The 27,157-nt window shown below is 39.4% G+C and overlaps 1 protein-coding gene across 1 annotated transcript in view; it reads right to left on the bottom strand.

Moving 5' to 3' along the window:
- Positions 1–27,157, bottom strand: part of PLA2G4F (phospholipase A2 group IVF) — a 1,189,208-nt gene that overhangs the window by 476,386 nt on the left and 685,665 nt on the right. Inside the window, exon 11 of the mRNA XM_044074012.1 lies at positions 15,873–16,002. Within this exon, the coding sequence (XP_043929947.1) occupies positions 15,873–16,002 (130 nt within the window). The remainder of the gene's footprint in view (positions 1–15,872; positions 16,003–27,157) is intronic.

Below are 27,157 nucleotides of genomic sequence, written 5' to 3'. Positions count from 1 at the left end.
AAGGAGGTATAAGTCTCTTTGAAATTGATTACATGTATAGAGCTGCAATCATGGGACTACACACATATCTGCTGGCCTCACAAGACTCAAACATAGTGAAAGTTTTGAAACATGGGAGAATAAATCTAAGATGACTTCCCAGCTTAGCCTAGTAGAAGCATATCTGCGTCAAGCTGGAATGGAAATCAAACCAGAAGTAGATAAAAAATAGGCAGCAACTGATGGTGCCAAAAAAACAAAAGGAAGAATATAAGGTGAAGGATCAGATAAGAAGGCAAGAAATATGGAAAATGCATAAATATAGTTGCAAGTATAGAAAACTTCTGGAAGAACCTCATGTTGATCAGGATCGAACAAAGGAATGATTAAGGAGAGGCAAATTAAAACCAAAAGATGAAAGGTTAATATTGGCGGCCCAAGATAGTGGACTATCTTCACATTGGTTTACAAAGTCCATTGAACATGTGGGAGAAACAGACAAATGTAGGTTTTGTATAACAGAATTAGAAACAGTCACATACCTTGTTACTGGTTGTGATATACTAATGGCAGAAGGATGTATACTGAAAAGCATAATAATGTGGCAAGACTATTGCACTGGGGATTGTGCAAACATTATGGTACTGAAGTGGCTGAAAAACACTGGAAACATGAGCCACAACATGAGTCACAAATCATAATAGAAAATGATGAAGTATACATCACATGGGATCACCCATTACCAACAGTTCAAAAGACAGATGTGAGAAAACTCAATATAGTGGTCCATGAAAAGAAGACAAAGGTAGCATTGATCATTGAAATCGCTACACCCATTGACTACAATGTCTTGTGTACAGAGAGACATAAGGTCAAAAATTATCAGGATTTGCAGGCAGAAATGAGAGCAATGTGGAAGAAAGATACCTAGACAGTTCCAACACTAGTAGGAGCAGCGGGTCTTATAAAAAAGAAGCTACAGTCATATTTAGATATGTTACCAATACATGTAACTCCATATGAATTGCAGAAGGAGTCATTACTGGGCACATTGTGGGTATTGCAAAGAGCACTTCTGGCTGACATCAAAGACTGAAACAATACTAAATTCATGAACGTTAATCTTACTTTGACTTAGGAATGGGGTCCATTCCCATCATGTTATTAGAAACCCAAAAGACTTGGAGAAATTAAAAAAGGAGTAATCACACAGCTGGGCAGAGCAGAGTCAAAAGTAATTTCTCAAGGTGCACCAAAATTCTAAATGTCTTTATCAGTGAAAGGGATAAACTTGATAATGTTTTTGATTAGTTCTGGGACGTCAGTATGAGAGTCAATTACCTAGGGATGGAAATGTATAGCTCCGAGGTTGAGTACTTTAACACTTGGATGATGGAGGTAGGCAGAAGATGAGGACCCTAAATGGAAAGTGTTCTTTTTTTCTGACTAAAAATGGAGAAAGAATGTAAGACTGAACTTTCAGTAGAGAATCTATTTTTGATGTTGCTTGGATAAGCCATCTAGAGGTCTAGAAAAGGAAAGCATGTACACTCAGAGAGCAGCGTTTTGAAAGGACTCTAATGAGAAAGGAAAACTCCATTGAAAGGCTCTTTGTCTCAACTACTTCAGTTAACCAGTGTTTTAAGGAAGCTCTGATTCTTCATAAGCTAGTCTATAATAGACTGCATATCAGTAAGTCTGGGTATATTGGGAAAAGGATGCTAAGGATGGAGCTGCCAGGTAAGAGGAAAAGAGGAAGGCCTAAGATAAGGTTTAGGGATGTGGTGAGAGAGGACATGCAGGTGGTGTAAAAGAGCAAGATGCAGAGGATAGGAAGAAATGGAAACAGATGATCCATTGTGGCGACCCCTAATGGGAACAGCCGAAAGAAGATGATGATGACCAGTAAGTGCTTTCACAATGGCTTATTCATTCAAATGAAATCAGGAGAAAAAGAACTCTCAGCTTCCTGTTTCAGTCTTACCTATGTCTGCAAGGAGGAAATGAACAAGGTACCTAACAAAGAAACAGACATGGGAGGAAATAAGCACCTGGGCTTGGGACCACAGGAAATTCTGACCACAGTTGTGTGACATCTATTGGCTGTGACACTGGAGTAACAATGTGGTTGCTCAAAAGACTTGCAGCAGAAGAGAATACATGCAAACCTTTAACTGACTTCATCAACCACCATGAAACAAAGAGGGAGAGGGCTTCATATTCAGCTGAAGGGGAGTCGTGAATTGTACTGTTAATTTCAGCCAGCACATGCATGTTATCTAAATCATGGTAGATAACAATCTCTGGAACAAAAACAGACTAAGTGTACCCCAGATAGTATGAGCTGTCAATCAGAAATTGAGAAATCCAGAGAAAACCTGGGGCAGAAAATCCCATTGTTTGGTACAAGTGAGACTCCAGACTGAGGTCCAAGTCTACATCTGATACACATTAACATGTAGGTGACTAAATTTTGAATGTTTCTCGAGGAGAAAAGCAAATGTTGCTAAGTCCACAGCTATAGGTCCAGCCAGATCAATTACTAGTCAGCAGACTCAAAGTTTCTGACATTTCCAAAGTAGCCAATGAATTCTTATTTCTGGGAAAGACCTGAAAAACTGAAGTCATAACCTGGACAGAAGTGGTAACAGTGGTGCATTCATATTTTGGAAGGTTAAAGGAGGTACTGACTGCAGAATTCTTATGAGATTTTGGTCTTTAATGATAAGGTTTCTTCCTTCCATGGGCTTAAGAGAAAGGAAACATGATACACCTTCCCATAGGGTGGATGATTTCAAACTTCTCCATCTTAGAAAGTTTAATTTTGAGCAAGAAGGGCTCTAGGACCTTTAACTGATGGCATCTGGTTACTAAGATGAAATCTAGATGCAGGCATCAGACATTAGACTCAATGACACTTTTCTAGAGAGAGAAAAAAAAAATAGTCTGTCATCCATGCTAAACCAAATGCTTCCTGTACTAATTTTTTTAGACAATGGTCAAGAACATATCTTGTGGCTAAAAACAGCAAACACTTTCAGTGCTGCACATTCATAAATTAATCAAAGTGTGTGGACCAGAGTAGGGAAGAAATTGAGAAGGTTCCCACTATAGCTGAACAGTCAATTCCTTGAAATACAAATGCTGCACCCTAATTGCATGGAACTACTTCCTTGAGTACACATACCATTGAAACAGAAGTACTTGCACTGAAATTTCATGTAATGTAATCAATGAAAAACTAAACCAATTGTTTTATGCATGGGAGCAAACACCCCTACACTAAGACCTCCATTCCCACTCTTAACTTTATTATTCTCAATCGGGGAGATTGCAACTCAGAGAAAGAGTGATCATTTAAAACATCAAATAAGTCTTTCTTTCAAGATGGTATGATCTCAGAAAAATGTAAAAACAGTACAGTTCAAGCCCAAGTACATTGCTACAACACACAGTGAGTAAATATGATGACTCAACCAATGAATCTAGCAAATCTGCTTCAGCAAAAATGCTACAAACATTAAAAATTCAAGCAAGTGAAGGGAAACTGATGAAAGGTGGGACTGATCATATTTATAGGAGCATCAGGGGGAAATTATTCATGTCAATACCAGGGATAATCATATATAAGAAATTACTCAGAAAAGTTTGGAATATTTTCTTGAGTTGGATAAAGTTCTTTTCTGTTTTATGATTTAGTTGTTTGGGCAATGTCTCACTGACTGCAGTGATAGGTACTTGGTTTTCTCCTTTTATTTTTATCATTTTTACTATTTTTCAGTGAAGTGCAATTCAAAAGTTGAATACTTAAATTCTAAAAACTGATAAAGTCACACAACTAGAGTTGGTTTGGAGGATGGAGAGGAAAGATGAAGTGGCCTGTGACCTTTTGCCTTTTCTCTTTTTTCTTTAGGAGGATATTTGTGGGATTTTACCTTATCCCTGAGATACTCCAGGAGGGATTAGGATGGTCAGTACTAGAAGTCCCCACAACTGCACAGGCATCAGCTAACAAACATGCAATAAGTGACAGCAAACAATGTGACATGCTTGCTGCACTACAGAGACATTGGATGGGCACTGAATCAGATCACTTAAGGATGAAAAGGTCCTCTTCATCAGAATGACAGTAGCCATAAGGACCTTACCCCATGCAGGGAGAAGCCTGCATACATGGTATAATGGATATTATATTTTTATATCTATGAATGCTTATTTTAATATACCATTAGCTTAAAAGACATTCCAAAGACATGTGTCGAGTCTTTCTCCTCTGAAAATGGGCTCTATTCCAGTTGGACTTTCCCAGTAAACAAATGTTAAATAAAATAAAGTACTGAAGCAGTTTTATATTTTTTACTATTTAGCTGAAAAGAACAGTTTGACTGTTAGAGTTCATTGGAGCTTAGCATACAGATGGTAAATGTTTCTTGTAAATAGTTACTAGGAATATTTCTGAGATAAGTCTGCTGAAAGTAAACAGTCAAGACTGAAGCATGCTAAAGTTTTAAACTATTCTCCCATATGCATATCTTGTTATCTGGTGACTTCTTTTAGCCTTGGAAATGTGTGTTGTGTTTTAATTACAGGTTGAGAAAGCTTTGAACTCTGTTTGAACCAATCTAAATTTTTGAATTTTAAAGATAGAAAAGGGTTACATTAGTGCATACAGCTGAATCTCTCTAGTTTCAGATATTCTAGTATCATGATACATTAAATAATGTGTTTGCATCCAGAGTCTCTGGCAGTCTGCAGTTTAAATTGAATAGCTGCATGACATTATCTGCTAACCGGTGTTTCTTTTCAGATGGTGCCATGCCTGTTATCAATTTAATGAAGGTTTAATTGTTTTGCTTCACATCACATAAGACTGTGGTGGGAATCTCTTCAACAAATACTGGGCACCCATTTCAGTAGGTGCTTTTAACTTACATTTTGTCTTTGAGTTCCTGTGGGTCTCAACGATGTCAGTGCAGCTTTGGACAATGCGCAGATTATTTATTGCCCTGGTAAATGCATTCTCTGTTTAGAGTTATGTTCACAGTAAGTGGCCTTAGGTCAACTGGTGCCCTAGGCAAAAGGGGTCCACGGCGCCCCCCACCACACTACCTGGTGCCCCCATCCTGGTCTAACTATATCAAATAAATACTAGAAAAGTGCCCCTGCTAGACTGGCGCCCTAGGCAGACGCCTAGTTGGCCTATGCCTAAGGCCGGCTGGGAGGGGTGTAGTACTTAAACTGAACTGGGTTTCAGCATACCTCTCAACTGTCAAGATTTTCACCGAATGTCCAGATTTTTGCCTCATATTTTTGGTCTGTTTCTCATATAATTGTTGATTTTCTGGATTTTTGTGGTGAATCAGTGAGGACTAAAACCACTAAATATCGGTGAGGACTGAATCCACTAAATATTGGCAAGCATTTGAGTTTCAGATTTCATATCCTTCAGAAAATGCACAGGAACAGAAGCAATTAGCAATTTTCTAAATTTATAAGAGCAATATTTAAAATGTATACCTATTTTTGGGGCTTTGTCCCCCATTACTTTTTGGCTTTGTCCAGATTTTTTGTGCTACGAGGTTGAGAGCTATGGGTTTCAGTCATAAATGCATAGCAGGGAGGGGGCACTGGAAGTACTGGATGTGCATGTCTAACCATTTGCATGGATCTGTATGCATGATTAAGTATGTTCTGTGGTACTGAAAAAAAAGAGAGAAAGGGGTTAACTAAGGGTACAGTGTACTATGTTCTATATTATGGGCAAGACACACAGGAAGATTACTGAGCCATCTGTTGGTTCCTCAGCCCATTATATGTAATGTATAAATGGGCCAAACTCTTGCCAGTATATAGCATATTGGCACAAACTAACTAAACCAAACTTAAGATTTATGCATTCCTGACAACAGTTTTTAACTTTGTATCTTTTAACCCCTTTACAGTAGATTCTTTGTGTCATTTAAAAGTTTCAAATACCAATCATTATAGCTATTCCACTGTTCAGCTTTTATTTTATTACCCTTCTGTTTAACTTAGTTTGTAGACGTAGTATTTTATTTTTTTCTAAAGTGCTGTTAAAGAATGTAATATCAACTGCTCTTTTATATCCAGCCATTTCGAATGATCTTGCTGCAGTTGGGGGGGGGGGGGGAGTCTTCCGGGAAAGACGGTCAGCTTCCCTTCTTCCCACAACATAGAAATGACCAGGTTTCCCACTCATCCCAACAAGACAGAGGACAATTTGTTACCCCACGGAAAAGTATATCTAAACATGGCACTCCTGCACCTGCATGCTCAACATCAGCTTCAACTCAACCTGAACCTTATAGCACTGTCCACCTTCACCATTTTGTCCTTTCAGTCAGACAGTGATAGGACCATCAGACACCACGGTGAGGTATAATATTCAGGCAAAAAACTGCATTTTACTCACCAAACAACAAGATAAGTTGAAAAGCAGGAACAACAAATGGATAATTCTCAATATCCCCTCAAAAAAGGACCACATCCAGATGGTACTATGGCATTAGTCCACGGACCTTGTACACTTACTGATTTACATTCTATAGTTAAAACTTTTCCTAAAATTAAACAAGACCCACAAAAGTTTAAGGATAAATTAAGCATTGTTAATCAAACATATGAACCTATTCTGTCAAATTTAAGACAGATGAACACAGTCCCACCTTATATATACATATATATATATATATATATATATATATCTATATATATATATATATACATATATATATATATATATATATATATATATATATGTATATATATATATATATATATATGTGTGTGTGTGTGTGTGTGTGTATATATATATATATATATATATATATGTGTGTGTGTATATATATATATATATATATATATATATATATATATATATATATGCGTGTGTATATATATATATATATATATATATATGTGTATGTATATATATATATATATATATATATATATATATATATATATATGTATATATGTGTATGTATATATATATATATATATATATATATATATATATATATAAAACAGATTAAAAGACAAAACTGGCTTGATTCCAGTAGCCGGCCCATTTTACTCAACTACTAAAGGAATGGGGTATTAACAGAAATTAGAAAAAAATTCTTACAAAAAATTCTGAACAAAACGGGGATAAAACTGCTGCATGTAAGCAAAGCAAAGGAAAAATACCAGCTATTTTAGTAGACTTAGGCAAGTGTTTTCAGCACATCCTGGTACTGCAGAGCCAATGGAAAATGCTAAAGCACTTTTTAATTCTGCTTTTGTACATGAACTATTACCTAATGAGCAGACATTAGGAAAAAAAAAGCAGTTTAGTTGGCAGGAGAAGGAAACAGGCAAGTTAATAAAATTCACAGAGCATGACATGGACCAAGTAGATAAAAAAGAAATGCAGAAGATAAACTCATGCATTTACAAATAGAGTTTTAAAAAAGGAGTAGAGGCAGGGGAAAAATTAGGCAAGGTAGCAAAACAGACTAAGAGCAATAAATGTTCAGCAACATCACAATCAAACCAAAAAGGGGGCCTAAGTTGTCACAACTGTGGACAAATGGGACATTGAAAAGGAAAATGCCCTAATGCACCACAGCAGCAAATGCAGCAGTGGGCAAATCAAAAACCTTGCAGTGCCTCTCTACTACCTCACCACCACAGCAACAACAAATGTCAGGCAAAAAGTACAGACAGGACTTGGGGGGGGGATGAGGTAAACATAAGAATTGTAATGCAGTTAGATCAATAACAACCCTTTGTTTAGTTAAAAATAGTACAAAAAATGTTCCATTTCTGAGTGACACCTGTGCAACTTGATCTGTGTTGAAAATGCGTGATGAAGATAAAATTTCAGTTGTTGTGTCTTTTGGCTTTTCCCGGTTAGGGGTCGCCACAGCGGAAATCCGGTCCGCTAACGATTGGCAGTAGATTTTTTACGTGCCAAGTTGCCAGCCCTGATGCACAACCTTCAATGAAGGTGCACCCATTCACGCATGTCTCCATGCAGAAGACGCGCTAGCTGAGAATCGAACTGGACAGCATCTTACTATGAGGCGACAATGCTACCGCAGCACCACTACCGCAGATCACGAAGATAAAATTCCAGTATCTTCTGAAAAAGTGTCAGCAGTGGGCGTTACTAACACTCCTACTATTTTTCCTATTCCGATTTCTTTAGGGCTGATCGAATATAAGCATGCCTTTTTATTTAAGTACTTTGTCTCCAGCATATTTAATGGGCAGGGATCTGCTTTGTTAATTAGGATGTACTATTTTTACACTGCAGATGGTGTTTATTCAGATGTACTGGCTGAATCTGTAGAAGAAGTGCTTTCCGTACTCAGTGTCACAGTAGAAAAGACAGAAAAGCCATGTTTGAGTGCTGTCGCCAGACTACCATAGCAGGTTCCTAATATTTTATGGGCAAAGCATTCTAATGAGGTAGGTCTGTTAAAATCTGCTATACCTGTGAAAATATGTGTAGACCCTACAAAGCACTTCCTCATATAGCACAGTATCCTTAAAAAACAGAGGCAGAACAGGAAATCAAACCTGCAATTAAATCTCTGCTCCAGCAGGGAATTATAGCAAAAACACATAGTTGCTGTACTACTCCCATTCTCCCAGTTAAAAAGGCAAGCAGAGATACATGCAGGCTTGTGCAGTACTTAAGAGCAGTAAATCAGGTTGTCACCTCTCATATCCTGTTGTGACAAATCCAGCAATTACATTAAGTTGCATACCACAGTGGACTGCTTAGTTTTCTGTAGTAGGCTTGTGTTCAGCTTTCTTTTCTATCCCTATTCATCCATATAGTCAGTATTTATTTACTTTTACATATGGTGGAATTCAATATACATGTTAATGACTGCCACAAGGAATTGTTGACAGTCCCTCATTCACAAATTTTAAAGGAGGACCTTGAAGAAATTCTGTTTCCATGCAAATCTACACTGGTGCAATATGTGGCTGATTTACTTATATCTTCAGACATACTAACACATTGTCAGTTGAATACTATTCATTTACTGACTGAATTAGCAAAAAAACAGATACAAACTATGAAGAGGAAGAACTACAGTTATGGTCACCTAAGGTAAGTACTTAGGGCACTTAATCTCATACGGACAGAGGCATCTCCTGCCTTCATGTGTTAAAGCTATTATAAAGGCATCTCATCCTGTTACTCAGAAGCAGCTACAAGCTTTTCTCAGTTTGGCTGGATACTGTAGGCAGTGGACACAAATTAGGCAGAAATTGCTAGACCTTAGACTGACATGATCAAACAAGACACATCAGAGCCATTGCTCTGGAAAGAAAAGGAAGAAAATGCTTTACCTTTCTTAAAACAAGGCCTTGCTACAGCCCCTGCCTTAGGACTTTCAGATTATAAGAAACCTTTCACTTTGTTCAGTCATGAAAAGGGGGGGGGGTATGCTGCAGGAGTGCTGGTTCAAAAACATGGTGATGCAGTTAGGCCTACTGCATACTACAGTTCACTGTTAGTCCTGGTAGCTAAAGGAATACCAAGCTGCCTGCAGGCGGCAGCAGCAGCTGCACTGATGCAGAACAATCTGCAGCACTGGTCCTAGGACACACTTACATTTGCAGCTCCCCATGCAGTAACTGTACTGTGGCTGAAATCTAAAATGCAGTATCTCTCAGCTTCTAGGTTGACAAAATATGAGTTGCTGCTTATTTCATACCTTTCAACCACTATTGTGCAATACCAGATACTGAATCAAACATCCCTCCTGCCCATGACAGCAGATGATGAGCTGCATGATTGTATAATTGTGATTAACTATATGCTTTCTCCGAGACTTGATTTGGACAATGCAAAAATGAAACTGTTAGTGAATAGATCTTTCTAAAAGAGACAGAAATGAAAATCTTACAACCAGCTTAGCTATATGTACTGAAACTACAATACTGTGTCAGGAAAGATTACAAGGAATTCCTTCTGCACAAGTTGCTGAACTCATTGCATTAAAAAAGCCTGTAAATTAGCTAAAGATAAAGTTGCAAATATTTATACTGACAGCTGTTATGGGTTTGGAGTAGCCCATGATTTTGGGGAGCGGTAGAGACATAGAAAACTTTTAATCATCAGTTACTGAGATAATAAATGGAAATTTTATAAAGGACTTATTACATGCTTTGTTGTTACCAAAGGCTTTAGCTATAAAGTGCAAGGTCACATAAAAAGAGATACTGTTACTGTAAAAGGTAACTGGCTAGCAGATCATGCAGCCAAATAAGCTACTGGTTTGAATGTCACTAAAAACTTTGTTTTTATCATGTAGGAAATGTACAAAAGCTGACAAACGTAATTTTTATGATTTGATTACTTTAAAGAATGAAGCTTCAGAGGCTGAAAAAAGAGGTGGATTGGTGTGGGCTGTAAAAAGCAAAATAATTCTCTATGGACACATCCTGATGGCAGGATAGTAGCACCTTTATCCATACTACCTTGTTTGATAAGGGCATACTACTTACCGAATCATATTGGTAAGCATGGACTTCTTAATTTTATTCAGCGAGATTGGTTTTCCCTTCTTTTAAAGTCTCTAGTTAGCCATTATGCAAATAATTGTGAGGTGTGTTTGTCGCATAATATTGCACCACATGTGAAAACTAAGTCTTCAGCATTACCCCCTCCTTGGGGGCCCTTTGGAAATATTCAAATTGATTTTACGCAAATGAAGTGTTGTACTGCATTTTCATATATCCTAGTTATCATCTGTGTTTTTTCTGTATGGGTGGACACTTATCCATGTGCTAGGTGTAATGCTTAAATAGCAGTAAAGAAATTGTTAAAATAATTTATCCTACATTTCGGAGTACCTCATAGTATTAACGCTGATAGAGGTACCAATTTTACTGCTGTAATTTAAGAAAATTGTGTAGAGTATTGAACATTTCTTTGCAGTTACATTGTCTCCACCATTCACAGTCATCTGGTTTTGTTTAAATGTCTAACCAGGCTCTTAAAATCAAAATAGTAAAATATGTAGTGAGACAGGACCGAAATGGCCAGATACTCTGGGTTTAATGAGTATGTCGGAAACTGTAAATGCTACTCATAAATGATGCCCACCTGAAATTATTATGGGCTGTCACATGAACATGCCACCTTCCTCACCAGTCAGAAACTGTGAACTGGTGTTTACCTATGAAGCTTTGCTAGACTATTGCTCAAAACTTGTCTCTGTTTTGCAGACTTTTCATAAATGAGTTAAGGAGACGCTCCTGCCACCAGCTACTGTTCCTTGTCATGATTTATGACCAGGTGATTAAGTCTACGTAAAGGTATTCCAACACAAATATCATTTGAAGCCATGGTAAAAGAGACCTCATCTCATTCTCAAAATCTCCCATACTGCAGTAAAGTGTACCAAAATACTGAACTGGGTCCATGCTTCCCATTGCAAGAAAACCTGCTTGAAGTCTCCCGAGTTGACAGAAAATGACACCACACCTCCTTCTGGTGACATCACTGAGTCTCCTCTTTCTGCTGCTTCAACTTTCCATGAGAGAAAACCTGTTTCTTCAAATGCTGAACCAATATGCCAATGACCTAAATCTTCCAACTGCTGGGTGCATGAATTTGTTCCCCATGATGACAAAGGGGGCACTCCAATGTCACCTGTTCTTGTACACCAAACGTATTTAAAAAAGCAAATCGCTGTAGAAAATCAAAACTGGCATAATGTTACAGACTAGACTAAGAAAATATATTACCAGCTGGCTGCATTAACACAAGGTGAAATTTCATATGGCAAAAAAGGAACTGTGTGAGTAGGTTACAGCATTGCAACCACAACTGTTAAGAGAACTTATTGATGGATCTTGGACTGAAGAATGTATGACTGGGAAAAAGGCATGGAAATGTAAGATAATTATTACAACTGTGGAGACCTTGTCTTCCAGTGGTTAACAAATAAATGGTCTGGTTGTTATGTGGGACAGATGATGCCAGCTATCTTTCATTCTTTCTTTATACCTCCTGAAACGTTAAGAAGTAAGAGGGCCGTACACCCTGCTGAGCATGCAGTAGCTTTCTTTTCTCAGCAGTATGGCCTATTGCAAACTATGCATGAAGTGAATCAGTTGTCCTTTATATTAGCTAAAATGTCCAATAAGACAGTGGAACACATTCGCATGGCAAATAAAAAACTTGACTGAAGTTCAAGCCGCAGTTCTGCAAAATCAATAGTTCTTCAGCAGAGTTTTCCATCTGACTGGAAAATGGTGCTGCATGTTTGTTTTAGACTTTCATGATGAACAAGAAAAGGTGGCTGACTTGATGAAACAATTCGCTATTAATATGAATAAAACTGAGTCTGGTTGGATCTTGTTTGGGTGGTTGGGTAATATATTTGGAAATGATGGTACAAGCATAATGCAAAGTATAATTACTTTTATTATAATTGTGTTTTTCATAGCTCTCGTGTATATTCCATTATTAAGAATTTATTACTGAACTGCTTTATTACAGTGCACATGCAACGGTTGTCATACCAGAATAAAACTATACTAGGGCTTACATGTTTGACAATGACATGATTCAAAATAATCAGGAACTGTGATGTTTTATAGCATCAGAGGGAGGAATTGCAATGGATATGTTATTTTTATGTCTATTAATGCTTATTTTAATATACTGTTAGTTAAAATACTACAACAGTTTCATATTTTTTACTATTTAGGTGAGAAGAATAGTTTGACTTTGTTAGAGTTCATTAGAGCTTAGCAAACAGATGGTAAATATTTCTTGTAATCATTTAACCTTAAAAGGAAGATTATGCACATAGTACTTACTACGAGTGGCTCTGAGATAAGTCTGCTGAAAGCAAACACATCAGGACTGAGCATAGAAAGTTTATGCTATCCTCCCATATGCATACTTTGTTATCTGTTTACTCCTTTTATCCTTGGAAATGTATGTTTGTGTTTTAATGATAAGTAAAGAAAGCTTTGAACTCTATATGAACCAATTTGTTTATTTTTAAGATTTAAAAATTACATCCGTGCATATATTTGAATATCTCTACTTTGACATATTCCAGTATCATGATACTTTATAATAATGTGTTTGCACCCTGAATCTCTGACAGTTTAAATTTTAAATTGAGCAGCTGCATGCTATTATCGGTTCCTTTTTAGTGGTGAGATGTTAATGAAAATGGACCCCTAAAGGGCAAAGGATGGCAGAGATAAATACCAAAATAATGGGTCTACTTTACATGGTCGACATTTCAGAAAGTCGACTTTCATATGGCCGGGACCATATGATCGACTTTCAGAATGCCGACCATGTAAAATAAACATAAAAACACAACAAACGCTTACCTTAAACTGTTAGTGGGGGGCTCCACCCCACTGCACCCCCCATGAGGGGCTATGCCCCCCACCCCGTAACTTTAATATACCAACTCCGAGATCGCACTGCAGTGCGGAAGTGGGAAATTTCCCATTCCGCACTGTGCAGAGATAGCGGTTCCCCATGGTCGGCTTTTCAAAAGTCTATGGTCTTGGCCATATGAAAGTCGACTTTATGAAAAGTCGGCCATGTGAAGAGGACCCCAAAAAATCTTATTGGCCAATATTCCACTGTAATAACTGTTTAGGAAATAACTAAATTAAGCTGGGAATCTGGTGACCAACAGCACCAACAGAAGCCACATGGTTTTAGATGTTGTGAGATATATTTTAATGTTTATTTTTTAAATTAACTTTTAATCTAATGAAGGTGTGAACAAAAGGTCATGACTAAGGAAGGAAATTCAGCCTTACTCTTCAGCCTTGCTTTTAGTTATATTCTTTCAACATAATTAACTGGTCAAGTGTGCACTATAGTAACTGCAATACATTTGTGAATTAAACCATGGCTACATGGTCTACATATCTCCAGAAACCATGAGGATGATACCCTGAGGTGCAGCTTAGAGCTATTTTCCAGCCTTTAGATCCAATGATGGCCTGAACAAAAAAACAAAAGTAAGGGAAATGCAGTCTTTTTTAAGAAAAAATGAGTTAAGTCTGACAAATAAATGATGACTGAGACAATATTTGAGTTGTAGCAGCAGCCTGCACAAGATATATTCTCAGGTCTATGACTTTGACACAGTGAGTGCTTGGGACTTGAGCACTTGTAACAGAACCTTTTTAGGTACACAGCCATATAACTTCTCCAGATCCACAAACACATGTTGCCAGGACTGACAAACTATCTTGATCTCTCCAATATTGAAAAGAAAAAGAGTTAATTTACGTATCTACTGCCAGGACAGAATCCACATAGTTCCTCTTGGTTCAGATGCTCACTTACTAGACAAAGTGTTCTTTGCAGAACTGTTCTGAAAGCTGAGGAGAGTACTCGCTCTATAACTGGAACACATACTCATGTCCAGCTTTCTGAAAATGATAACTAACACACCAATTTGTATATCCAGAGGTAATGTCCCCACCTTCCATGTAACACTAGAAGGGTGTGTTAACCATAACACCTCATCATAATCCAGTACCTTATGCTGTTTTGTACAGACGTCATCCACCACTACAACTTAGTTACAGAAGAAGAGTTTAGTTGTAGCATTGTCTCTAATGCAGAAATAGACTCAGTTTTATCAGTTGTCTCTGGCACTGCTCCCTCAAAAGAGGGTCTGTACACAGGGTTCAAGCAATCTTTAAAGTGTATGTTCTACCACCTGACAATATGGCCAGATGATGTTAGCATTTTTTCAAAACTGATCAGTCTAGGCAATGTCCTTCCCTGCTACCTGCTCCTGAGACAGCAATCTGTTTTCCAGAAAAGAAAATCTTTGGGTCAAAAGTCATTCACCATGACCTCATCATACTACTCCCAAACCTTGGCCTTCACATTGGTGACTGCCATAGCTATGGTCCTCCTGGCCTGCTGTTATCACAGTCATATCAGAAGACATTTGACTAGGAATAAATGAAAGGCCATCTTCTTTAATTCGACTGCTTCATTCACAAGAACTGTTTACTATTCAGGTCTTAGAGTCACTACTATGACAAACCCTAACCAACATTTACCATAGCTCCTTGCTTCCACCTCAGCAACTGTGACCTTATACAGGGTCAGTTCAGTCTTCACATCCCTGACATCCCCAGCAGTACATAAGAACCTGTTTTGGAGGTGGGAGTTAAATCACCCCACAAAGAAGCATCAGTTAGGCATTCCCTGGATACCCTCACAATATGCTTGAGTTTTCTTGGATTACTGAACAACTATATATATATATATATATATATATATATATATATATATATATATATATAATGTATAAGTAACTAAATATATAAAGTACATCTTTACAGAAGCAGTGCAGAAACTACAGGAAAGTCAAAGGATATTAGTGATGGACAGAGGCGATAGATCTCAAATGGGTTTGAGACACAATTAGGAGCATACCAATTGTGCTATGTACTCAGGTTAAAGTTACACAGGAAGCAATGGCAGAGGACATGACAAAACTATAAATAGATATATTTCCTATTAAAACAACAATCAGCTGTGTGTAGATACATTTCTTAATAAAACAGGACTAAAAGAACAACAGGAGGAAGCATATTATTTTTGTGCTGTTTTTATGTTTTCTGTCTTGCTGTGATCTCAAAACATAAACCTGAACTACAGTGTCAAATCTTTGAGTACCAGTGGAACGGTTTAGGTATGAAAGTGTTTGTGTATTTGAAAAGCAGCAGCTTGGAAATGTACTGTGTGCTGGGAGCTATCTCAAGTTTCTGCACTTTTGAGCTGGAACCAGTGACCTGTTCAGTTTCTGACACATCAAATGTTAATTGAGGATAAAACAAGACAAGATTACCTCCTCTGGTACTACATTCAAAGATAATGCCTTCTTCATTGCCTGGGAAACCACATCCCTTCTCTTGTTCAGAAACTCTTTCTCCTGCTTAGACAGGTCAAAACCCAAACGTACATCAAGGTCTCCAGAGCTGTAATAAGGAAACAAGAAAAATGAGTTCCAAGGAAAGAAAAAAATGAGTTCACAAAATTGACCATAGACGGTCATGATACCTGCTTATCCCACAAATAGGTTTTAGTAATACAAAGAAGAAGACAGACTTATTTCCTTACGTGCACACATCTAAATAAAATCTTACCTCTTACAACAGTAATTTGACTAGGAAAGCAAAATAGTCAAAGTATATGTGTCAATGTGAGAAATTAAACAATGAAAAACAGGAAATACTGAATGCTTTATATACCCCCAAAAGTGCAGTTATCCAAATTCAGGTGCATTCTGCTAGTTGCATTACAGTAAATGCAACATTAAAGAAGCATTTCAGCTTTGGCATAAGTAGTAACTGGTATGCAAATAGCTATATGCATATTTAAGTAAAACTTTTATTAAATTAAAACTAGCACTTTCAACAGTCAGAGCCAGAGTTATCATTTTGGGGGGCCCAGCAAATGTCAAGTTGAGGTCCCCTGGACACTTCCAATCTATTTATTATCCTGTTGCTAGTACCACACCTACCCACTTAAGCAACCTTTTAGCTCATGTTAGAAACTTTCAGCGGTAGTATCACAGTCAGAACTGTAGTAATGCTTTTACATTATGACAGGTCTGTGTACCTCAAGTATTTATTTATACTTTGTTGACCAGATTAATCCCAGTAGGCAAGTGGCCTATTTCAGGGTAGACCCAAGGTGGCATTTATACTGACTAGGGGAAATTTGACAGGACACCAGAAAACGTCAGCTATTCTTTTCAGTGAGTGCTATGGGATCTTTTGCATCCAACTAAGCTACCAACAAATCAGGCAGATGGGGTCTTAGTTTAATGTCTCGTCCAAAGGACAACTCATTGAGGATTGAGGAACACCTACACTGTGTTCATTAAGTGTACACCATTCTGAATGACTAGACAACACAAGCATAACTCACAGCTTCTTCCTCCAAATTTTAGTTTTCCTACTGATTTCTTGCAATGTCAGATATTGAGAGGGCTTCATAAAAGTTGCCACAAAGTGTACATTTAGTGCAATCTTTCTGAGTGACCAGAAAGCACAAAAAATGTGGTAGGCATATTATTATGTATGGATTGTGTACACTTACTGCAGGCATTAATGAATCTGACCCATCTTTTTGCTCACTACAGATTTATTGTGCAGCACTAATTTATATATTTTTTCTCTGTTACAGATTGAGTTTGATTTGATGCTGTTCTACCTGCTTTCTCTCCTTGGTGTCTTGGTACTTCTTTTATATCACCAATAACAATGTCAGGCATTAAGAGTTTCATCCTGTTCATTTCCCTCTTTTTCTCTTGTTGCCAATTCTACATGAAAGTATATAAATGAACGACAAGTAATGCAACCAATCAGGTCTGTTATTTGCATGAAGCAAACCTGAAAGATTGCAGCTTCACAATGACACCTGCTCAGTTTCATAATATTTGCAAAAAAAAAGTGTCAGAAATTAGGGTTACCACCTCTCTCTCAAAAGTCCTGAGATTTTAGGACAAATAATACTTCATACATTTCCAGTAATAGTTGTATGAAAGATGTATTTAGTACATGAAGTACTATAATATTATATGAAACAGCAGAAATAGATAAATTCAACACAAGTGAGTTCTTAAATTGGAATAACACTGATGTCTAGTGCTTTACAATGTGTGAGTATGGTTTGTCTTGCAAAATTTTATGTTTCCATGAGAAAGTCCCATTTTGGGCCTTTAAAAAGGTGGCAGCTCTAGACATAATGTGCCATTGTCACCAGTTTTGCAAACACACTCGCATGTTCCCTACCTGTGAATATCAGAATGGCTGAGTGGTCTAAAGAATCAGACTCAAGGGTTATACTCCTTCCATGGCTCATGGCTATTCTGGTCTCCAGATGGAGGTGTTGGTTTGAATCACACTTCTGACAGATATTTTGAAGGGGGTGGGTTTGTCATAATGGTTAATATTTTCATCTCAGTGACAAAAAGTAGAGTTTGATTCTGAACTCAGGATATTAACTAGGCTTAAAATGGTCCTTTAGGACAGTTAGCTTTGTAGTCACCTATGAACCTATAAAGCCAGCTGCCGCTATATGCCTCCCACAACAGCAACTCAACTGGGAGCCCCCCATAACTGCAGGTTTCATGAGTGCCCAATGCCAGCTATGTTAAGAATGATACTCTTGATAAACATGTACTGCTAACTTTGACGGATGTTTCAACTGCATTTGCTTATAAGGTAGAACACAGAATACAATAGCATTAATAAATACATTCAGCAATGAACCAGTCAGTTCACATAGAAGGATATCACAGGATAATATTTTCAGGGGTCTATATTACAACACCGAACTTTCAAAATTTCGAGTGTTCTAATATCGACCCGTTTTCAGCGAACGCTGGAAATATTGAAGAAACAGAAAACCTAATTTTTTCCTAGGGAAAGAATTTGGTTGCCCGTTTCTGTTCCTTCGGTATTTTCAGAGCTGTGGTGTAAAGCTACGGGTCGGGTTCAGGTAAGTGTGCGATTGTGTGGACGTGAGGGTTAGGGCAGGTTAGGTGAGTTAGGGTTAGGACGCGGGTCAGGTAAGTGTGCAATTGTGTGGACATGAGGGTTAGAGTGGGGTAGGTGTGTGAAGGTTAGAGCGGGGTAAGTGAGTTAGGGTTAGGCCACGGGTGAGGTGACTGTGTGATATTGACGGACCTTAGGGTTAGGGTTTGGATTAAGGTAAGTGGATAGTTAGTGGTGTATGTTTAGTTTAGTGAAGGGTTAGGTGTAAGAGTTTAGGTGTATGTGTGTGGATTGCTGTTTGTTTGGTGTGCTTGTGTTGTGTGTATGTGTTTTGGAACAGCAAATTCTTTCTTTAGGAAAAAATTTACTGTTCTGTATGTTTGATGTTTTAAATTTTCGATTAATAGGGTTTGATATGAGAACACTCAAAATTTTGAAAGTTCGGTGTTCTAATATAGATCCTATTATCAGTTCACTTGCAGAAAAAGGTAGCATTAGCTAACACATGATGGCAACAGAATAAACTAATAAAAATTAAAAATATTCCATATATATTCTTGAAATACCCTTTGTAGAGAGTGAGCAGCATGGACAACATAATAATACATATTCATAAAACATGGTCGAAAAAGAACTACCAGTGGATCAAATACTCTCGTCTTATCATATCCAGGAAGAATAATCCACAAACTTGGCTGGCTGATGTAGTTCCAATCTTCTGAAAACCATTGGTTGATTTAGAAAATACATAGTCTCAAAGCTTATTATCAGTCCAGAAACAGATTTGCCATTATAATAACATAAAATATACATATGGACTTCTACAACAAAGGACAAATAAAGTTTGGAACAGACTATCTTTCTAATACATTTAACTTTAATAAACATGCAATTGATAAATGTTCATTAAGTCTGGGCCAATTTATTGCATTCAACTTAAGTTGCCACCATAACTCAGATTTCTCCAAGTGTAAAGTCCATGGCCTGTTTCTTTCACTGATGTTTATCTGCTCTAAAATAAAGAACTTGAAACTATGATCCAGATGTTCTAAACAGTGTTTTGAGAGGGCACTTGTTTTTTTTCATCTTAATATCATGTACATGCTCATAAATTCTTTCTCAGAGCCTTCACACCTTTTTGCCCACATAAAATCTTGAGCAGTTAGAACATACAGCACAATATACTACCCTAGTAGAATAACAGAGGAATCAGTCTGTTGGTCTATAAATAACGTTTTTAATTTTGAACTCATTCCCTTCAAATATAAACTTGCAGTATGGGCAACTTCCACACTTCTTCATCCCCTGATTAGATTTTACTGGCAGTAGTTTTTTCTCAAATATGTTTTTTAAATTGGTCCTTTTCTTGAATACAGTTCTTGGTCTCATACCAACATAGTCATGAATAGTATCATCATTTATGAGACTGTCCCAATTCTTTTTCAAGATATCCATAATGAAATAACTGTCCATCGTGTACACCATGACAAAGGAACTTGAATAATTATTATTATTAGTGATATTAGTTACTAATTTATCTGATTCTACTGGACACCCCAGTTTGTTCATATTTATTTGGACAGATTCTAAAGGTTCATAGTCCAATGTAGCCAAAATGGGTAAAAAAATGTTTTCTTTCACATTTGCTCAAAACCTCTACCATACTTTCATCAATAAAAAGTACAGTTGTGTACACTTACAATAAATGTAGATGCTCGAGTATATTCACTGTTGCAGTCATCACATTTGTGTTATCCCTGCCAGGGAAGCCCTCGGCCAGCCCGAATACCAGAGGCTTAGTATTTCTGCATTGGTTGCTGTCGCTTCAGGACTGACATCAGGTTGTCCGTGGTATAAAGTAAGGCAGCCCACACCATTACATCAGTTTTTCTTGCCCTAACCTGTCAGGAGGCCCCAAGTAGGAGCCAGGTTCTGGTGGAGTGAGTCCTGACCTCCTTGGGGGGAGGCTTTCCGTGTTGTTTGAAATTCACCCCGGGGATCACGTCAGTCACCCTGCTAGACAGGGGTCCAGGGAAGTAAATAGTGTGGGAAGAAATAGCCAGGGAATTGTTATGGCTAGGTTCATAGGTTGGTACTAGGCTATCGGCCCAAGGGCCTACGTAAGCCTAGCCAGCAAGGTTCCATGGCTTACACCACCCAAGAAAGTTATTTTCCTGTGCTTGTATAGGCCCTAGGGCCAATAGCCTAGTACCAACCTATGAACCTATGAACCAGTAGAAAGCAAATACCAATATGTCCCTTGTAAGGAAAGAGAAAAAAAGGGGGATGGAGGGAGGGAAACCAGGACTGCAGCAGTGAATATACTCGAACATCTACATTTATGGTAAGTGTACACAACTGTACTATGTTCTTCATGTTTCACTGTTGCAGTCATCATATTTGGGTTGAATCCCAAAGCTGAGGAAAAGGGTGGAGGTAGTCAAGGAAACTAGGGGCTGGCTAGGATGCCCTGCAGGACTGCAGAGGCAAACCCTGCTCTGGATTTGGAGAAGAGAGGCAGGTGGTAATGTTTGGTAAAAGTGTGAACAGATGTCCAGGTGGCAGCCTCCAGGATGACCCTGGTGGGGACTCCTCTGAGGAAAGCTGCAGAGGTGGAGGCTACACTGGTGGAGTGAGTCCTGACCTCCTTGGGAGAGGCTTTCCATATTGTTTGTAGCAGAAATGGATGCAGTGTGCTATCCATTTGGAAATGGTTTGTTTGGAGATGGATTTGCCTTCTGCCCCTGTAGCAAAGCTAACCAGCAATTGATCAGACTTTCTGAAGGGTTTAGTCCTGTCTAGATAGAATCTGAGCTGTCTGTGCACATCTAGAAAGTGCAGGATCCTTTCCCCCCTTGTTCTGGGGATTAGGAAAAAAGGTGGGCAAATGAATGGATTGGTTAAGAGCCACACTGGACACCACCTTGGGCATGAAGGATGGGTTAATCCTGAGGGATACCCTATCAGCATGGAAGATGATGAAGGGTTCCACAGCCATGAGTGCTCTTCTGGCTGAAGTGATGGCCAGAAGAAAAGCTGTCTTTCTGGAGAGAAATTTTAGCTCTGCAGAAGAAGCTGGTTTGAAGGGGGGGGGGGCAGGGTGAGCTTTTCTAACACAAAGTTAAGGTCCCAAGCTGTGGTAGGTGCTCTTCTGCGTGGCCTCAAGTTGCTAGCTCCTCTTAGGAACTGTTTAATAAAAGGGTGTGAGAAAAGGGGCTGCTCAGTGGGAAAATGAGCAGACATAGCAGAGGCATGAATTTTAATACAGGAAAAAAGAGGCCACTGTGTAGCAGGTCAGCTAAGTAATCCAGGAAGAGAGGGAGGGAGGTCTGTGCTGTATTGGCACCCTCAGCCTGAATCCAGGTGCAGAAACTTTTCCATTTGTCAGCATTAGACTTTCTATTGCTAGGGCATCTGGCCTCACGTATAACATAGAGAACCTGTTTACTGAGGTTGGCAGATTGTTCGAGGGCTAGGGGATAAGCTAAGCTGCCAAATTGAGTGTCTGCAATTGGGGATGCATGAATTCCCCTTCCCTTTGGGTCAGGAGGTTTGGAATCTGAGGAAGATGCCATGGTGGCAGTGGGGACAGGCTGTGCAGCAAGTCTGGAGCTATAAGAATTGTCCTTGGTTTTTCCTCCTTTATTTTCAGCAGTACCCTGGGGATGAGAGGTAGTGGAGGAAAGGCATAAACTGATAGATTGAACCAGGGGAAGGACAGGACATCCACTTTCCAAGCCATGCAGTGATGCTCCCTAATGCAGAATTTGCTGAGCTGATGGTTGGTGTGGGAGGCAAAGAGGTCAACCTTCCGGGTGCCCCATTTCTGAGTTATTAGGGTGAAGGTTCTTCTGTTGAGCTGCCACTCATATGGGTTCAGAAAATATCTGCTTAATTGGTCTGCCAGAAAGTTGAGAGAACCAAGTAGGAATTGTGCTAACAGGTGGAGTTGCATGGGGGAGGCTGTGTGCTAAGAGTCATGGCCAGCCTGCATAGAGGGTAGGAGTGAGTCCCTCCCTGCTTGTTGATATACCACATCACAGTGGTGTTGTCTGTCTTGATCAGGAGAGCCCCTGGGGAGAGAAGGGGCTTGAAAGCTATCAAAGCATGCTGGACAGCCATCATCTCTTTTGGGTTGATGTGCAGAGGGATTTGCTGTGGGCTTCTTTGGCCCTGTATGCCCCTACCATCCAGGTGTGCACCCCAGGCATAGTCTGATGCATCTGTGGTGAGGGTCTGGGTAGCAGGGACTAGGGAGAAAGGTAGTCCCTTGTTGTGGGAGCATGCTGTTGCCCAACAAAGAAAATCTTTTCTGAGGCAAGGAATTATAGGTATAAGAGTCACCAGGTCTTGACAGTGTTGACACCAAAGGCTTTTTAGGTACCATTGAAGTTTTCTCATATGCAATCTGGCATATGGGATGAGTAGTATGCAAGATGCCATGAACCCCAGTGCTTGCAGGATTTTCCTTGCAGATAGCTGGGGTCTGGTGGCTAGTTGAGAGAAGTAGGTTGTCAGGAAAATTTGCTTTTCTGGTGTAAGGAATGCCACCTAGGATGCTGTGTCCAGGCTTGCTCCCAGGAATATAATCCTTTGGGTGGGCACCTTTTTGGATTTATTTTCGTTGATTGTGTACCCTAGGGAGGTTAGTAGGGACTTTACAAAGGCCAGGTGCTTGAGCAGCTTTTCCTGGCTGTCTGCCTGAATTAGGCAATCATCTAAGTATGGGTAAAATCTGGATATTCCTTTTCCTGAAAAAGGCAATGGCCAGAGCCAGACATTTTGTGAAAACTCTGGGAGCAGTAGATAAGTCAAAGGGAAGCACAGATAACTGAAAGTGCTGAGATCCTGCCCTGAAACTGAGATATTTCCTGCATGATTCCCTGCTAGGAATGTGGAGGTAGGCCTCTTCTAGATCTATGGTGGCTAGCCAACCATCCTTGGAGAGCATGGGTAGCAGCTGCTGGACGGTGAGCATTTTGAATTTTGGGATCACCAGGAAGGTGTTTAGAATGGATAGATTGAGGATGGGGCACCAGGTGCATTCTTTTCTGGGTACCAGAAAAAGTCTGGAGTAGAAACCTTGGGCTTTCTGTTCTGCAGGAACATGCTCTACTGCCCTCATAGAGAGCAGGGAAAGGACTTGCTTTTGCACCTCTTCCCACTGGTTTGGAGGTAGATCTGGGAACCCTTTTGAGGTTGGAAGGGTGTGGAAAGGAAATCTGTATCCCTGGGGCACTATGTTGAGATCCCAGTGGTCATTGGTAATGATGGCCCAAGGTGCTTGTGTGAAAGGAGAGTTTTCCTCCTAGGGGTAAGTGAAGGTGGGCAGAGAAGGGGGTGAATCATTGTGAGTTCTTATCATAAGGGTGTGGCTTAGAACTCCCTGGTTTTGAAGTGGAGGTAATCCACTGCTTAGATCTTTGCATTCCCTGTGGCTGCTGTCTGGGGCCTGGTTCCCCAGGGTCTGGGCTGAACTGGCTTAGTGGGAGCAGGAAAGAACCAGTGCTTGGTGGGACAATGCCTGCTGAACCTGGGTGGCTGGACCTGTAAGAAATCCTTAACTGTCTGCATAGATTTTGCTTTTTCTTCCATCTTTTTTAAGACCTCTTCTGCCTTAGTGCCAAATAAGTTGTCTTTGTGCAAGGGGCATCCAACAATTTAGATTTGACATGGTTTCGCAAGGGCTGTTCCTTAAGCCATGCATGCCTTCTAATGACAGATTCGGTGACTGCTGCCCTGCAAGAAGCTTCTATGGCGTCAAAACCACAGTGCAAGGTGTATTTAGTTACCTGACTTGCAGAATGCATTAACTCTTGTAACTCTTTAGATTCTGCACAAGCAGGAAAGGAAGAAATTTTTTGTTTGAGGAGTTCCAGGGTATGTTGCTGAAATGTTAGCATATGGAACTGACAATTTAGTGGTCTAATAGCAAGAGTAGCAGAGGTGTATACTTTTTTACCATATCTGTCTAGTGCTCAGGAATCCCTGTCTGAGGGGGTGGGATTCTTAGCAGAGGTTGCTTTAATCCCTTTAGGCCCTTGAGAAATGACCTCAGGGTCAGCAGTAGGATTCTTAAAAAGAAATTAATTTGTGAGAGTCAAGGACTCTATAGTACCCGTCTGGTTTTCTGGGTGCAGGAGGGAGGGTGTCAGAAGTCAAGCTGGATTCCAGGAAAACATCCTCCACAACATCCAGGACTGGGAGGATGGCCAAGGGTCTGTGCTGTGGAAGATGTAAGAATTCCCTGAGTCTCTTTTTAGACTGAGGGTAGTCCTGGGTCTCCCATTGGAAATGCTCCCTTAAGGTATGAAGGGTTTCCCCAAAGGAAATATCCTCTGGGGGAGAGGCTGAAGGGATGGAATATGGGGTACTTAGCTTTAGAAGACTTCAGCTTCAATTCAGTAGATGAAACTCAGGTAGCAGCTGACCAGCACTTGTGCGAACTGCTTCTGCTTTGGGCTCCACAGCAAGAAAGACTGATGTAATGGCGTTGGCTGCCTTACTTTATACCACTGACAACCTGATGTTAGTCCTGAAGTGACAGCAACCGAAGCAGAAATACTAAGCCTCTGGTATTCGGGCCGGCTGAAGGCTACCCTGGCAGGGATAACTCAAATGTGATGTCTGCAACAGTGAAAGATTAAGAACATCTAGGGGGTACCCCCCACTTTAGAAACATCTCTTTCAACACCTTGAATTCATCTAAAAAAATCTTCCTCCATGGTGACCATCAATGCAGCCTGAACATATTGTCCCTTCACAACTGCTTTTTTTTTATGTGTATGGATGGGCAATTGGAGTAGTTACTTTTTCAATATATTTTGGAGGTAAAACATTTCTTATTAATATCCTTATGAAGTAACATATCCAACTAAGCAATACTACCGTCATGTACCTGATAAGTAAATTTCAAAAATGTGAGTAAAGTTATAAAGATAACACTTAGCACATGAAATGTTACCAGTGGGCTATGCTGAATGGTGCATGGTCAACTTACACTGTACATCAGGCTTTTCTTTTTTTATATATCATACACAAATTATTTGCTCATATGTTAATGCTGTCCTCATTTGTACAGCATTTAGTTTTCAGTGGCACTGCTGCTAGTTATACTGAGTCTGGGAGAAATGTAAGTAACATATGATATCAGAAAGTTTAGCATTCACAGTAATGGAAATCATGTATTACTGAAGCTACATTTAGTTGCTAATGCAAATGTCAGTTTGTCATACTGAAATGTTTAATTCTTACAGCTGCTCTACATTTTTGTAGTTTTGCTTGCCTTTTTTTTCTTTCATTTTTTCAGGAGTATGAAGGTAAGTGCAACATTTTTCAGTTCCAATAGATGTGATGTCAAGCATACTCTACAAATTATTTTCGTGCTAAGTAAAGTATGTGTTGCATCACTTGAAACTTTGTATCACATTTGGAAGATGTCACACACAATGTCTGCCTAATGATAGTGCTGGTAATGGCCCAACAGATTGTGTGCAAGTGCTAGCATGTCAGCTAGATGTAGAGTTTTTCCAGTGATGGGATCTACAGGATGCAAGGGAACCTCTTGATATTGTCCTAACAGTGCTGCAGGACCAACATCTTGACCAGGAAGTTCTACTCCATGATGTGGAAGTTTAACCAAACCCAACTGCCTTCTTTTGGGGGAAATTCCACATAAGTACCTGCAGCAGTTTGCTGCGAAGTATATATTATATGGGTAATCATTCACCCTGCATGTGTACACTTCTTCATCCATGAGTAGCAGTGTCCCCAGTATGTGTCTGTTAAGTCCTTACTAATGTGTGGATAGAGGTTAACATGGATGTCATGTGTGCAACCATACTGTGCATGAAAATCATTGTGGCGTTGTCCCTGGTCTCCACTATTCCCTTGTACTGGTGAATTTCTTCACATATACCCTGTTGCACTCTAACCATCTCTGTCTGACTCTCAGAGGCAATAACCTGGGCCTAAACTATGACAAAGCACTCCTGCTGCTGGGAAGACAAGCTCTCATGTGCCTCCTAAGCTAACTATAAAAGATGTCTTCACTTGGTATCTCTGCTTACAGGTATGTCAGTCAGTAATGGTACTTCAGACAAGATTGTGCCTTCTTCTAGGGGTTCTCCCATGCACAGGAAAGGGTTCATGAGCTACATGGTACTACCCCTTGCTGTAATGTCATTTCCGTATTATGCTGAATGTGTCACTGACTACTGAATTTTCCAACTGTTGTGTAGTTGGGGGTCCTGCTAGTACACTTTGCTGTTGAGTGCCACTATCCTGAGGCTGAGTCATGAGTGTGAGAGTAATGACATCATTGATGACAGCTATTCTGCTTTCAACATCAGCCTGCTATGGTGCAGCACAACTTCCAAATGTTCTGGTGCTGTCCCTGTTAGGAAATACATAATGATGTGGTTAGTGTCTTAAGATTTAGTACTAAATTTATGATATTTACTCTTACTATGTGCTGTGTGCTGAGGTTGTACTACAGCTCATGTTATGAGGAAACATTTCACAATTATAAGTACACAGTTACCCAAGTACACATGCCCTGAAATAGCCAGTATCAATACTAACTGTGTGGGGATATTGTAGGTATCTGAAATTACTGGTGTTTGTGCTA

The sequence above is a fragment of the Protopterus annectens genome, chromosome 6.part0, assembly GCF_019279795.1.
Source record: "Protopterus annectens isolate FY-2018-M chromosome 6.part0, PAN1.0, whole genome shotgun sequence".
NCBI lineage: Eukaryota > Metazoa > Chordata > Ceratodontiformes > Protopteridae > Protopterus > Protopterus annectens.
This window is presented reverse-complemented; position numbering and strand designations above follow the sequence as displayed.